The sequence below is a fragment of the Sceloporus occidentalis genome, unplaced genomic scaffold (genome assembly GCF_023333645.1).
Source record: "Sceloporus occidentalis isolate IW3139 unplaced genomic scaffold, rSceOcc1.0.p SCAF_495, whole genome shotgun sequence".
NCBI classification, from domain to species: domain Eukaryota; kingdom Metazoa; phylum Chordata; class Lepidosauria; order Squamata; family Phrynosomatidae; genus Sceloporus; species Sceloporus occidentalis.
The window spans coordinates 65961-81521 of NW_028317475.1; the positions used below are offsets into that span (position 1 = coordinate 65961).

At 44.7% G+C, this 15561-nt stretch overlaps 1 protein-coding gene across 1 annotated transcript; it reads left to right on the plus strand.

Annotated features, from left to right (window-relative positions):
- Nucleotides 1-2401: 2401 nt before the first annotated feature.
- Nucleotides 2402-14783, plus strand: LOC149271543 (visual system homeobox 2-like). Its single transcript, XM_089507342.1, has 5 exons — nt 2402-2684; nt 8928-9009; nt 10622-10745; nt 12003-12183; nt 14425-14783. The coding sequence occupies exons 1-5, from the start codon at nt 2402-2404 to the stop codon at nt 14781-14783; spliced, it is 1029 nt and encodes a 342-aa protein (XP_089363468.1).
- The last annotated feature ends 778 nt before the right edge of the window (nt 14784-15561 follow it).

Here is a 15561-nt window from a genome sequence, read left to right on the forward strand (position 1 = left end):
TCACCCCGCGCCGATTCCCCGTTAATTACCCCATTGGGGTCCCCCTGGCAAATGCACTGGGGGGGGTCTGCAGGAAATGCTGTTCCATTCACACACACGCATCATACATGTCACACACTCACATATATCCCATCATACATGCCCCTTACACACTCACATATACCCCATAATACCTTCCTCTTACACACTCACATATACCGCCATCATACATGCCCCTTACACACTCACATATACCCCATCATACATGCCCCTTAAACAACTATACATACCCCATAATACATTCCCCTTACACACTCACATATACCCCCATTATACATGTTCCTTACACACTCACACATACCCCATCATACATGTTCCTTACACACTCACACATACCCCATAATACCTTCCCCTTACACACTCACATATACCGCCATCATACATGCCCCTTACACACGCACGTATACCTCATCATACATGCCCCTTACACACTCACACATACCCCATCATACATGCCCCTTACACACTCACACATACCCCATAATACCTTCCCTTTACACACTCACATATACCTCCATCATACATGCCCCTTACACACTCACATATACACCATCATACATGCCCCTTACACACTCACATATACCCCATCATACATGCCCCTTAAATAACTATACATACCCCATAATACATTCCCCTTACACACTCACATATACCCCCATTATACATGTTCCTTACACACTCACACATACCCCATCATACATGTTCCTTACACATTCACACACACCCCATAATACATGCCCCTTACACACTTATACATACCCCATAATACATGCCCCTTACACACTCACATATACCTCATCATACATGCCCCTTACACACTCACACACACCCATCATACATGCCCCTTACACACTCACACATACCCCTCATCATACATGTCCCTTACACACTCACATATACCCCTCATCATACATGCACCTTACACGCTCACACACACCCATCATACATGCCCCTTACACACTTACACATACCCCCATCATACATGCCCCTTACACACTCACATATACCCCATCATACATGACCCTTACACACTCACATATACCCCATCATACATGACCCTTACACACTCACACATACCCCATAATACATGTCCCTTACACACTCACATATACCCCATCATATATGTCCCTTACACACTCACATATACCCCATAATACATGCCCCTTACACACTCACACATACCCCATAATACATGTCCCTTACACACTCACACATACCCAATCATATATGCCCCTTACACACTCACATATACCTCATCATACATACCTCTTACACACTCACATATACCTCATCATACATGCCCCTTACACACTCACATATACCCCATAATACATGTCCCTTACACACTTATACATGCCCCTTACACACTTATACATACCCCATATAATACATGCCCCTTACACACTTATACATACCCCATATAATACATGTCCCTTACACACTTATACATACCCCATATAATACATGCCCCTTACACACTTACCCATACCTCCACAGTGCATGCCCCTTACACACTTATACATGCTCCTTACACACATACCCCATAATATATGCCCTTTTTAAACATATCCTTCATACACTCTGTCCCCTCACATTCTCTCACAGTCACTATTTTCCCCTCTCACTGTCACTATTTTCCCCTCTCACTGTCACTATTTTCCCCTCTCACTGTCACTATTTTCTCCTCTCACTGTCACTATTTTCTCCTCTCACACACACTCACTGTCACTATTCTCCCCTCTCACACACTCTCACTGTCACTATTCTCCCCTCACACACTCTCACTGTCACTATTCTCCCCTCTCACACTCTCACTGTCACTATTCTCCCCTCTCACACACTCTCACTGTCACTATTCTCCCCTCTCACACACTCTCACTGTCACTATTCTCCCCTCTCACACACTCTCACTGTCACTATTTTCCCCTCACACACTCTCACTGTCACTATTCTCCCCTCTCACACACTCTCACTGTCACTATTCTCCCCTCTCACACACTCTCACTGTCACTATTTTCCCCTCACACACTCTCACTGTCACTATTCTCCCCTCTCACACACTCTCACTGTCACTATTCTCCCCTCTCACACACTCTCACTGTCACTATTCTCCCCTCTCACACACTCTCACTGTCACTATTTTCCCCTCTCACACTCTCACTGTCACTATTTTCCTCTCGCACACTCTCACTATTCCCTCTTACTCTCACTATCACTGTGCTTCTTACAGATTGCCGGAGCATCTCATGCTTCTCCCCCTGATACCGGCCGCTGATTGGCTGCTCCCTTCTCACCCGGGTGAATATAAAGCTGGTGGTCGGGCTCTGGGAGCAGTGAGCGCTGGGACCGGGGAGGAGACGCCATGACCGGGAGAGAAGGCCCCCCCAGGAGCACAGGCTTTGGCATTCAGGAAATTCTGGGGCTCAACAAGGAGCCACCAGCGCCCCCCCGGGGCCACATCCACTCTCTGCCCCATGGGGCCCATCTTTTGGCTGCCCGATCTGGTCTGGGGCTCCTGGGAGCCGGAGGCATCCCTGGCTTCTATTCCCAGCCCGCTCTTATGCTGGGGGACCCCCAGGGGCCCAGAATGCAACCAGTGGGCAGGAGCCCGGGGCAAGAGGACGGCAGCAGAACCTGCAGCTCAGGTAATGGGGCAAGAAAGAAGTGTAGTGGGGGGGGGGGACAGCACCACAGGTGGGTCAACATTACAGCACCACATGGGGGCCAAGGGGACACCAAGGGTCAAATCCCCCCGAAGCAGCCGGGTGAACAGATTATTACCGAGGACCCTCGCAGAATGGGCAATACATCCCACAAATACGGCAAGTTAACCCAAATCCACAAAATATAATACCAAACTACACGAAAATAACCCAAAATCCACAACATAAAAATAAAAAATATCCAGATCCTAAAATACAGGAAAATAGCAGAATCCAGAAATGCAGGAAAATGTCCCCAGAAATCCAGACGGGAAACGAAAAAAATCACATCTCAAAACGAAATAAAAACAAACAAAAATGGGTTAATTCACACAAAAAACAGAGGAAGAGAAACAGCCGGGGAAACGGAGCTTTCAGTAATAATAATAATAATAATAATAAATTATCATAAAATAATATTAATAATTCCGTTTAAATGAATAGAAAATAATTTGGAAATAACGGAGAAAATCTGAAAACCGGGAGCACATCGGGATTAACCCCTGACAAAACTGCCCCTTTTCCTGAATTAACCCCCGATCAGACGGATTAACCCCTCAGAGCCAGGGCTCCCCCATTCGTTGAAAGTCGCGTAGAATCGCGTTTTTTCGTCCCCCGGTTTTGGTTCCCGGTATTCTTACACTAAATCCCGCAGGGTATTTGGGTCATTCCCATGTAATTGAAGTCCGCTTTCTTTTACTTTAATTTATTCAGATAAAACCCGAAAAGCGGCGAAATTCCCTTTACCGGCCGATATGCGGATTCGGTACCAGTAACAGCCATCGTTAATATTATACAAGCGGATTCTACACATTGCATTACATTCCATTACATCATTTTACATTATATTACTTTAAATCACATTCTATTACATTATACTATATTACATTCTATTACATTCTATTACTCAACATTTTATTTTACATTATATTATTTACATCACATATTTTACATCACATTATTTTACATCATATTATTTTACATTATATTATATTACATTATATTTTACATTATATTATATTGTATTATTTTACATTATATTATTTTACATTATAGTACATTATATTATTATACATTACATTATGTTACGTTATGTTGCATTATATACTTGTATAATATATTCTTCTATTATTATTATTATTATTTGTTTTTTTTTGGGGGGGGGGTAGTATCTGTATTTTCTCCCAAAGATATAATTCGTTAGTACTAATATTTAATGCCCCCTCCAGTCAGATGAATATTTAATTAATAATTATCGTTAAAGGGAATGTATCTGCTTTTAGTTCAGAAAACCTTAATATTTCGGTAACGCGGATATTTTCCCGATGGTATTGTTACATTATTGTTACAGTATTATTACGTTATTTTTATACATATAGAATGATAACATTATTTTTACATGTAAAATATTTTAACAGTATTTCTACACGAGTGGTATTATTACAGTATTGTTACACGTATAGTATTAATACATTATCGTTACACCTATAGTACTATTACATTATTCTCACATGTATAGAATTGTTACATTATTTTTACACATATAGAATTATTACATTATTCCTACACCTATAGTATTAATACATTATTCTTACACCTATATGAATATTACATTATTCTTATGTATAAAATTATTTTTTATTACATTATTTGTACACGAATAGTGTTATTATATTATTCTCATGTATAAAATTATTACACTATTTGAACACGTATTTACATTATTCTCACATGTATTAGATGATTACATTATTCTTATACATGTAGAATTATATGTGTTGCTACACGTAACGTATTGTTACATTATTATTACACCTATAGTATAAATAAATTATTCTCACATGTATAAAATTATTACACTATTTGAACACGTATTAACATTATTCTCACATGTATTAGTTGATTACATTATATATATAGAAATATATACATATATATAATTATTACAGTACTGTTACACGTATAGTATTATTCCATTATTCTTACATGTATAAAATGATTACATTATTTTTACACGTTATTGCAGTATTCTTACACGTATAGTATTATTCATGTAGGAAGCCCACTTATCACCCATTAGGAGGGTCCTGATCGGGGTATTTAGTGGCCTCCTCATTTTGGGACAAATTTAGAAAATAAAATGTTTATTTTGCCGAGTTAATGATGTTTGCTACAGGCTTCTCTTACTTCGCTGAATATTATTATTATTATTATTATTACATAGCACCGTCATATTCCGCAGCGCTGTACAATGGGCAAACAGGTATCGCATTGCATAGCAATGTTGACAGAAACAAATTACGTGGATTGTCCTGTTCACAAGAGCTTGCAATCATTATTATTGCAATATCATTTGTCATTTTGTGTTTTGGGCTTTTTTATGGTTTTTGGATTTTTACTGTTTTGCATTCTTTAAATTCTTCATGGTTTTGGATTTTTAATGTTTTCGGATTTTTTCTATTTTATTTGGATTTGAAATTAATTGTAGTTTATTAATTAGGGCTTAATTTACAGTTCTTTGGCTCAGTTTGCACTTTTCGTGTGTTATTTTTGCAGAGATTAAATCGATTAAGATTTAAAGAGCAGAATTCGCTTTTTAGCGGTCATTTCTATTTAATTATCAGTGAATTTCCCGACTTTCAGTATTTGATGGATGACTTCACAGGGAAGATTCCCAGATTCTAAACGCGTTCTACCCCAAACACTCTGCCCTGGGTTCAGGATTAACCCACTTAATCCTGGGATAATTTATCGCTGCTGGGATATATGTAGGATACCATACCACTGCTGGGGTATGTGGGGGGATACTGTACCACTGCTGAGGTATATGGGGGATACTGTATCACAGCTGAGGGTATATGGGGGATACCTTATCACTGCTGGGGTATGTGGGGAGATACTGTACCACTGCTGGGGTATGTGGGGGGATACTGTATCACTGCTGGGGTATGTGGGGAGATACTGTACCACTGCTGGGGTATATGGGGGATACTGTACCACTGCTGGGGTATATGTACAATACTGTATCACTTCTGGGGTATGTGGGGGGATACTGTATCACTGCTGGGGTATGTGGGGGGATACTGTACCACTGCTGGGGTATATGGGGGATACTGTACCACTGCTGGGGCATATGGGGGGATACTGTATCACTGCTGGGGTATGTGGGGGGATACTGTACCACTGCTGGGGTATGTGGGGGGATACTGTATCACTGCTGGGGTATATGTAGCATACTGTACCACTGCTGGGGTATGTGGGGGGATACTGTATCACTGCTGGGGCATATGGGGGGATACTGTATCACTGTTTGGGTATATGTACAATACTGTATCACTGCTGGGGTATATGGGGATACTGTATCACAGCTGAGGGTTTATGGGGGATACTGTATCACTGTTGGGGTATATGTACAATACTGTATTACTGCTGGGGTATATGGGGGATACTGTGTCACTGCTGGGGTATGTGGGGGGATACTGTATCACTGCTGGGGTATGTGGGGAGATACTGTACCACTGCTGGGGTATGTGGGGAGATACCGTACCACTGCTGGGGTATATGGGGGATACTGTACCACTGCTGGGGTATATGTAGCATACTGTACCACTGCTGGGGTATGTGGGGGGATACTGTACCACTGCTGGGGTATGTGGGGGGATACTGTATCACTGCTGGGGCATATGGGGGATACTGTATCACTGTTGGGGTATATGAACAATACTGTGTCACTGCTTGGGTATATGGGGGATACTGTATCACTGCTGGGGTATATGGGGGATACTGTATCACTGCTGAGGGTTTATGGGGGATACTGTATCACTGCTGGGGCATATGGGGGATACTGTACCACTGCTGGGGCATATGGGGGATACTGTATCACTGTTGGGGTATATGTACAATACTGTATCACTGCTTGGGTATATGGGGGATACTCTATGACTGCTGAGGGTTTATGGGGGATACTGTATCACTGATGGGGTATATGTAGGATACTACATCACTACTGGTGTATATAGGGGTACAGTATCATTTTGGAACCATGAACTGCTGGTATAGAGGGGTATTTTGGAATAATGTCCCCCTGGTATACTGGGGTATAAGGGATCTATGTTTTCCTGGTATGCAGGGGTGTATTCAGGGGCTCTGGGGCTTTTTCTCCTCCTCTGGTCGCTAACATCTTTTCCTGGTGCATTCTGGATACGCCTCCATTTAATGGCTAAGTGTAATGGGCTCAATGTTTCCTACCAGCCGTCAAATTACTCCCCAGGTTAATGCTAAACTACTACTCCCATGATGCTCAGCCACATGTTTGGATACTGTGATGTTACAGCAAGTGGAGGGCAGGTCACCTGGAGCTATTGTTCTTATATCACACCGATCAGCCATTAAATTACGAGCACCTGCCTAATACTGTGTAGGTCCCCCCTTTTGCCCCGTCAAGGCACGGACTCTGCTAGACCTCTGAAGCTGTGCTGTGGTATCCGGCATCCAGCCTCCATGGATGCGTCCCGTTGCCGCGTGTTCTCCAGATAAGCGACGCACTCGGCCATCCACGTGGCGTGAAAGAAAAAAGTGATTCATCACACCGTCCACCTTCTTCCATCGCTCCGTGGTCCAGTTTTTCTGATCACATGCCCATTGTAGGCGCTTTCGGCAGCGGACAGGGGTCAGCATTGGCACCCTGACTGGTCTGTGGCTACGTGACCCCAAACGCAACAAACTGCGATGCTCTGCATGTTCTGACTCCCTTTTATCAGAACCAGCAGTCACTTTTTCAGCAATGTGAGCTGCAGTCGCTCGTCTGTTGGATTTTATTATTATTATTATTATTATCCTTTATTTATATAGCGCCAACAGTTTACGCAGCGCTTAATACAATACATAAATTCAAGGGATATGACAAGACAAGAATTGACAGACTAAGACAAACCGATACATTTGGTGGAGAGAGCAAGCTTACAATCTAGAGATTGGATTTGAACCCATGGGCCAGACTCCCCCCCACACACATCAATGACCCTCGACCGCCTATGACCCTGTCGCCGGGTCACTGCTTTTCCTTCCTTGGACTCCTTTTGATACTGACCCCTGCAGACTGGGAGCCCCTCACAAGAGCTGCAGTTTTGGAGATGCTCTGACCTAGTCGTGTCGCTGTCACAATTTGGCCCTCGTCAGAGTCGCTCACATCCTTACGCTGCCCATTTTTCCTGCTTCTAACACATCAGCTTTGAGGATGAAATGTTCACTCGCTGCCTGTTATATCCCCCCACTGACAGGAGCCATGATAACGAGATTATCTGTGTTATTCCCTTCACCTGTCAGTACGCAGAATGTTATGGCTGATCGCTGTATATTGTTATAGCAGGAGAAAAGTATAGTTAAAATGATACCATTTATTGGCTAATTATTGGCATTAATGCCTGAGGAAGGGACCTAACAACTTGGTCTCGAAAGCTCGCAATCAAACTCTCAGTTAGCCAATAAATGGTATCATTTTAACTATACTTTTCTCAACGGCTAACACGGTACAAAACCTTTTTATTATTCTTATAGCAGACACCGCCATCTAGCGGCTGAACTTTCTTACTGACTCTTCATAACTGTGGATTAGCAGGAAAATGTCTCCCTCTAGCGGCTGAACCCTGTTAGTGAACCTCTGTTATCATTATTTATAAGAAAAGGAATAGAACCCGAACTTGGTACCTTTTATTTGTACATTTTGACGGAAAGATACATAAAAATATTGAGACCTCAGAGGTCTCTCCTCGAGATGGAGTTTGGCATTACTGGAGCATACACTTCCCCCTGGTGGCGAAGCTCTGTTACTGAAGTTTCCTATCAGGTATATTACAGGAGGATACACCTCCCCCTGGTGGCGAAGCTCTGTTAATATTGCTCTGTTACTTCTCTCTTCCTTTTGCTTTAACACAGGGGCAGTTTGGGGTTTAAAGGGCCCTAAAAAAATGACTGGGAACAAACTGTAATGCAGAGGCTGAGAGCAATAATTATACATCAATGACAACCAGTTTAACATAGAGAAGCTATAGTGATTGCTGAGCTTTTATATTAAGAATTTGCACACACATCACATACACACGTCAAATACATGCATGTCATACACACACAGAATCAGTCTGCACTAACCATACTGCAGCTCCTGACTTGCTGTTTTGTGTCTTATAGATTCAGAAGATGTTTCATCGAGTGACCGGAAACTCTCCAAATCTCTGAACCAGAACAAGAAACGCAAGAAGAGACGGCACAGGTATATACTCATATACACTATACTGCGGGGGGGGGGGGTGCTATATACCCATATACGCTATACTGCGGGGGGCATTATATACCCATATACACTATACTGCAGAGGGTGTTATATACTCATATACACTATACTGCAGGGGGTGCTATATACCCATATACACTATACTGCAGGGGGCATTATATACTCATATACACTATACTGCAGGGGGCGCTATATACCCATATACACTATACTGCAGGGGGCGCTATATACCCATATACACTATACTGCGAGGGGGGGTGCTATATACCCATATACACTATACTGCGGGGGGGGTGCTATATACCCATATACTGCGGGGGGCATTATATACCCATATACAGTATACTGCGGAGGGTGTTATATACTCATATACACTATACTGCAGGGGGTGCTATATACCCATATACTGCGGGGGGCATTATATACCCATATACAGTATACTGCGGGGGGTATTATATACTCATATACACTATACTGCAGGGGGGTGCTATATACCCATATACAGTATACTGCGGAGGGTGTTATATACTTATATGTACTATACTGTGGGGGAACGGTATATACCCATATACACTGTACTGCGGGGGAGCATTATATACCCATATACACTATACTGCCGGGGGCGTTACATACTCATATAGACAATACGGTGGGGGAGTGCTAGATACCCATATAGAGTATACTGCTGGGAGATATATATAACCATATGCACTATACCGGGAGGGGGCCTTATATATCGATATACACTATACTGGGGGGGACACTATATACCAATATACACTATACTTCAGGGGGCACTCTATTCCCATATACTTTATACTGCAAGGGGAGTTATACACCCATAAAGACTATACTGTGGGGGTGCTATATACCCATATACACAATGCTGCGGGGGGTGCTATATACCCATAAAGACTATACTGTCGGGGAGCTATATACCCATATACAGTATATTATGGTGGAGCTATATGCTCATATAGACTATGCTGTGGGGGAGTGGTATATACCCATATACACTATACTACAGTGGGTGCTATATACTCATATACACTATACTGCCAGGGACGTTACATACTCAAAAAGACAATACGTTGGGGGGGGGGAGCGCTATATACCCATATAGAGTATACTGCAGGGCGATATATATCCATATACACTATTCCGGGGGGGGGCGTTATATACCCATATACACTATACTGTGGGGGCGCTATATACCCATATACACCATACTGTGGGGGGAGTTACATACCCATATACAGTATACTGCGGGGGGCGCTATATACCCATATACACCATACTGTGGGGGGAGTTACATACCCACATACACTATACTGTAGGGGCGCTATATACCCATATACACCATACTGTGGGGGGAGTTACAGACCCATATGCAGTATACTGCGGGGGGCGCTATATACCCATATACACCATACTGTGGGGGGAGTTACATACCCACATACACTATACTGTGGGGGCGCTATATACCCATATACACCATACTGTGGGGGGAGTTACAGACCCATATGCAGTATACTGCGGGGGGCACGATATACTCTATTCTGTAAGGTGTAGAACGTGGTTTCTTTCGCAGGACGATCTTCACCTCTTATCAGTTAGAGGAGCTGGAAAAGGCGTTTAACGAGGCTCATTACCCCGATGTTTACGCCCGGGAGATGCTGGCGCTGAAGACCGAGCTACCTGAGGACAGGATACAGGTCTCATTGCAATGTGTCCGGTGGGGGAGGGGTATGCAGTGTAGGGGGCTGTGTATAGTGTAGGGGGGCTGTGTATAGTGTTGGGAGCTGTGTATAGTGTAGGGGGCTGTGTATAGTGTAGGGGGCTGTGTATAGTGTAGGGGGAGCTGTGTATAGTGTAGGGGGCTGTGTATAGTGTTGGGGGCTGTGTATAGTGTAGGGGGCTGTATGCAGTGTAGGGGGGCTGTGTATAGTGTAGGGGGCTGTATGCAGTGTAGGGGGGCTGTGTAGAGTGTAGGGGGGCTGTGTAGAGTGTAGGGGGGCTGTATGCAGTGTTAGGGGCTGTGTATAGTGTAGGGGGCTGTATGCAGTGTAGTGGGTTGTGTATCGTGTAGAAGGGCTGTATGCAGTGTAGTGGGCTGTGTATAGTGTTGGGGGCTGTGTATAGTGTAGGAGTCTGTATGCAGTGTAGGGGGCTGTGTATAGTGTAGTGTGTTGTCTATAGTGTTTGGAGCTGTATGCAGTGTAGGGGGGCTGTGTATGGAGTTTAGTGCCTTATAGGTATAACCATAGCTGGTGTAGGGGGTAGATATATATATATATATTGGGGGGTATCGCCGAGGGGTAGATATATATATATTGGGGGTGGATCGCTGAGGGGTAGATATGTATATATTGGGGGGGTCACAGGAGGTACAGGGGTAGATATATATATATATATAGGGAGTGGATCACAGGGGGTAGATATATATATATATATTGGGGGTGGATCGCTGAGGGGTACAGGGGGTATATATATATATATATATTGGGGGTGGGTCACAGGGGGTAGATATATATTGGGGGGTCGCCGAGCCCCCTCTCCCGCAGACGGCTTTCGGCCTCCATCTCCCACTGCTAATTGAAATTTAATGTTGTCACCGAATGAAATATCAGACGCTCTCGTTGCTCCTCTAACGACCTCATCACAATCTGCCCCGAGTAATTAGTAGAGGGGAGGAAGCGTTTTGCTGAGGGAATTGCTGGGCAGTAATTAGCACGGGGTCAATGGCGGCTTCCGGAGCGGAGAGCACTTAATTTCCCCGGGGTAATTCAGGAGCATCGATTCCACTTGAGATGAAGCGATTTTTCAATCATGATTTAGAGATCCCGATGGCGTCCCTTCATCTGCAGACGGCACCGAATACGGCATCGTTCTTCCACCGGGGTACCAGACCCCCAGAAATACAACATTGGCCCCTGGGATTTGCCCCCGCGTCTCACAATCGCTCTCCGCAGGTTTGGTTTCAGAACCGTCGTGCCAAATGGAGGAAACGCGAGAAGTGCTGGGGCCGGAGCAGCGTGATGGCGGAATACGGGCTGTACGGGGCCATGGTCCGCCACTCCATCCCCCTCCCGGAGTCCATCTTAAAATCTGCCAAGGATGGCATCATGGAGTCGTGCGCCCCCTGGCTGCTGGGTAAGGAATGATGTTAGACAGAGCCGTAATCCCCCTCCCGCCATACGCGAGACCGTCAGGGGCCCGGCGCTACGATCTCTGCCAAGGGCCGCTCCTGACTCGGTTCATCTCGGTCTGGTAGATTCTAGATCTCTCTCATAATTGCCCCGGCTCGACCCGCTCCGGTTCCTCCTGCCTCTCCGTAACGCCCAGAGTGCCCGGGACTCAAACCCAAATCCAATCGGGGCTCTGAGCGTCAACAGTCCGCGTGCCCCTTCCATACTTTACAATCTGATGAGAGGGGGAAGTCCCACCGCAGACAGTCAGCTAAGGTGATTAAGACTGAGCCGTCCCCCACAGGCAGTGTGATAAGGAGTCGGGGGGGTTAGTAGATCAGGGTTCAGATAACAGAGCTGATATGCAGCTGCCTGAAAATATATCATGGGGCAAAAACTACAACTGGGGACCACGCCAGGAGGGGGTGCTGCGAGACACGCACGGGGCAGACCACGCCAGGAGGGGGCGCTGCGAGTCCGTGTTTGGTTTTTCTCGATGTTTGAGTCTCTCTCTCATGTTTGGTTTTTCTCGATGTTTGAGTCTTTCTCTCGTGTTTGGTTTTTCTCGATGTTTGAGTCTCTCGTGTTTGGTTTTATTTGATGTTTGAGTCTCTCTCTCTCATGTTTGTTTTTTCCCGATGTTTGAGTCTCTCTCTCGTGTTTGGTTTTTCTCGATGTTTTAGTCTCTCTCTCTCGTGTTTGGTTTTTCTCGATGTTTGAGTCTCTCGTGTTTGGTTTTTCTCGATGTTTGAGTCTCTCTCGTGTTTGGTTTTTCTCGATGTTTTAGTCTCTCTCTCTCGTGTTTGGTTTTTCTCGATGTTTGAGTCTCTCGTGTTTGGTTTTTCTCGATGTTTGAGTCTCTCGTGTTTGGTTTTTCTCAATGTTTGAGTCTCTCTCTCTCGTGTTTGGTTTTTCTCATTGTTTGAGTCTCTCTTGTGTTTGGTTTTTCTCGATGTTTGAGTCTGTCTCTCGTGTTTGGTTTTTCTCGATGTGTGAGTCTGTCTCTCGTGTTTGGTTTTTCTCGATGTTTGAGTCTGTCTCTCGTGTTTGGTTTTTCTCGATGTTTGAGTCTGTCTCTCATGTTTGGTTTTTCTCGATGTTTGAGTCTCTCTCGTGTTTGGTTTTTCTCGATGTTTGAGTCTGTCTCTTGTGTTTGGTTTTTCTCGATGTTTGAGTCTCTCGTGTTTGGTTTTTCTCGATGTTTGAGTCTGTCTCTTGTGTTTGGTTTTTCTCGATGTTTGAGTCTCTCTCTCTCTCGTGCTTGGTTTTTCTCGATGTTTGAGTCTGTCTCTTGTGTTTGGTTTTTCTCGATGTTTGAGTCTCTCTCTCTCTCGTGCTTGGTTTTTCTCGATGTTTGAGTCTCTCTCTCTCTCGTGCTTGGTTTTTCTCGATGTTTGAGTCTCTCTCTCTCTCATGTTTGGTTTTTCTCGATGTTTGAGTCTGTCTCTTGTGTTTGGTTTTTCTCGATGTTTGAGTCTCTCTCTCGTGCTTGGTTTTTCTCGATGTTTGAGTCTCTCTCATGTTTGGTTTTTCTCGATGTTTGAGTCTCTCTCTTGTGTTTGGTTTTTCTCGATGTTTGAGTCTCTCTCGTGTTTGGTTTTTCTCGATGTTTGAGTCTCTCTCTCGTGTTTGGTTTTATTTGATGTTTGAGTCTCTTGTGTTTGGTTTTTCTCGGTGTTTGAGTCTCTCTCTCGTGTTTGGTTTTTCTCGATGTTTGAGTCTCTCTCTCTCATGTTTGGTTTTTCTCGATGTTTGAGTCTGTCTCTTGTGTTTGGTTTTTCTCGATGTTTGAGTCTGTCTCTTGTGTTTGGTTTTTCTCGATGTTTGAGTCTGTCTCTCGTGTTTGGTTTTTCTCGACGTTTGAATCTCTCTCGTGTTTGGTTTTTCTCGATGTTTGAGTCTCTCTCGTGTTTGGTTTTATTTGATGTTTGAGTCTCTCGTGTTTGGTTTTTCTCGACGTTGTCTCTCTCGTGTTTGAGTCTCTCTCGTGAGTTTGGTTTTATTTGATGTTTGAGTCTCTCGTGTTTGTTTTTTCTCGATGTTTGAGTCTCTCTCTCGTGTTTGTTTTTTCTCGATGTTTGAGTCTCTCTCTCGTGTTTGGTTTTCCTTTATGTTTGAGTCTCTCTCTCGTGTTTGGTTTTTCTTTAGCGCTCTCTCTCGGCCTCTGCTGTGACTTTAACGCTCCTTTTGTCTTTACTGTTTTCAGTTCACGATGGCTTTCCAAGACGATTTTCTAAAACCGAATACCAACAATTCTTTGCAGGGATGCACAAGAAGTCACTGGAGGCCGCATCGGACGGCGCACAACAGCCGGAGCGGGAGGCAGCGGCGTTACCACACCAGCCGGATGCCATGGAGAGCAGGGACTCCGAGGCCACGGCCGCCATCTCCGAGGAAGAGCTGAGAGAGAACAGTATAGCAGCGCTGCGCGCCAGAGCGCAGGAACACAGTGCAAAAGTGCTGCGGAGCACCAGCTGCCAGACGCCGGCAAAGCCTGCCAACAAAGACGAAGAAGAGGAGACACGGGGCCGCGACTCCTCGGAGCAGGAAAAGGATCACGACTGAGCAGAGACTGTAACCTGGACAGGAAAGCTATCAGGTCTTAGGGGTTTCCTGGTGGGCCTGGACCCCTTTAGAATAGCAGAACACTAGATAGGGCCAACCCTGGAGGATCTATGCGGCCTCAGCGATAGCCACAAGCTCCGGGGGCCACCAAATCAGCTGCAAGCACCCTGTCTCCGGGGCCAACCTTTATCTGACGCGGGGGGATCCTGTAAATAATGTACAGAGCTGACTTTGAATGTTTTATTAGTACGGTGATTGCTGTGTCTCTCGTGTAAATAAAACCCTGTGTACATATCACCTCTCCGTGTGCATATCACCTCTCCGCGTGCATATCACATCTCTGTGCGCATATCACCTCCCCGTGCGCATGTCTCGACATAACGGGGGCACGGATCGCTTACAATCACAATAGTTAGATATGAAAGGCATTCTCCAGCACCATGGTAGCTATCTCTGCGCTGCGTGGTAGCTCTCTTGGCACGCTGTCTGGGTCTCTGCGCTGCGCGGTAGCTCTCTCGGCACGCTGTGGGGGTCTCAGCGCTGCCCAGTAGCTGTCTCGGCACGCTGTGGGGGTCTCGGGGACAGAGTTTTACACGGCAGGGTGTAAACTTCATTAGGTTTTGGTCTATTTATCTGTTTTAAGAATAGTGGGAACACGGGGTTAATAAATCCCACCTCTCACCATCAATCACTTTACTAAAGATTTATTTTTCACCCAAAACCGGTCTCTGCGCCGATAACCAGAAAAGCATCGCAACTTATCTCGTGGGACCGCAAA

Coding starts and splice junctions, on each gene's coding strand:
- LOC149271543 (XM_089507342.1), top strand. CDS start 2,402: ATGACCGGGAGAGAAGGCCCCCCCAGGAGCACAGGCTTTGGCATTCAG. Junction 2,685..8,927: donor CAGCAGAACCTGCAGCTCAG/GTAATGGGGCAA, acceptor TGTGTCTTATAG/ATTCAGAAGATGTTTCATCG. Junction 9,010..10,621: donor CGCAAGAAGAGACGGCACAG/GTATATACTCAT, acceptor TTTCTTTCGCAG/GACGATCTTCACCTCTTATC.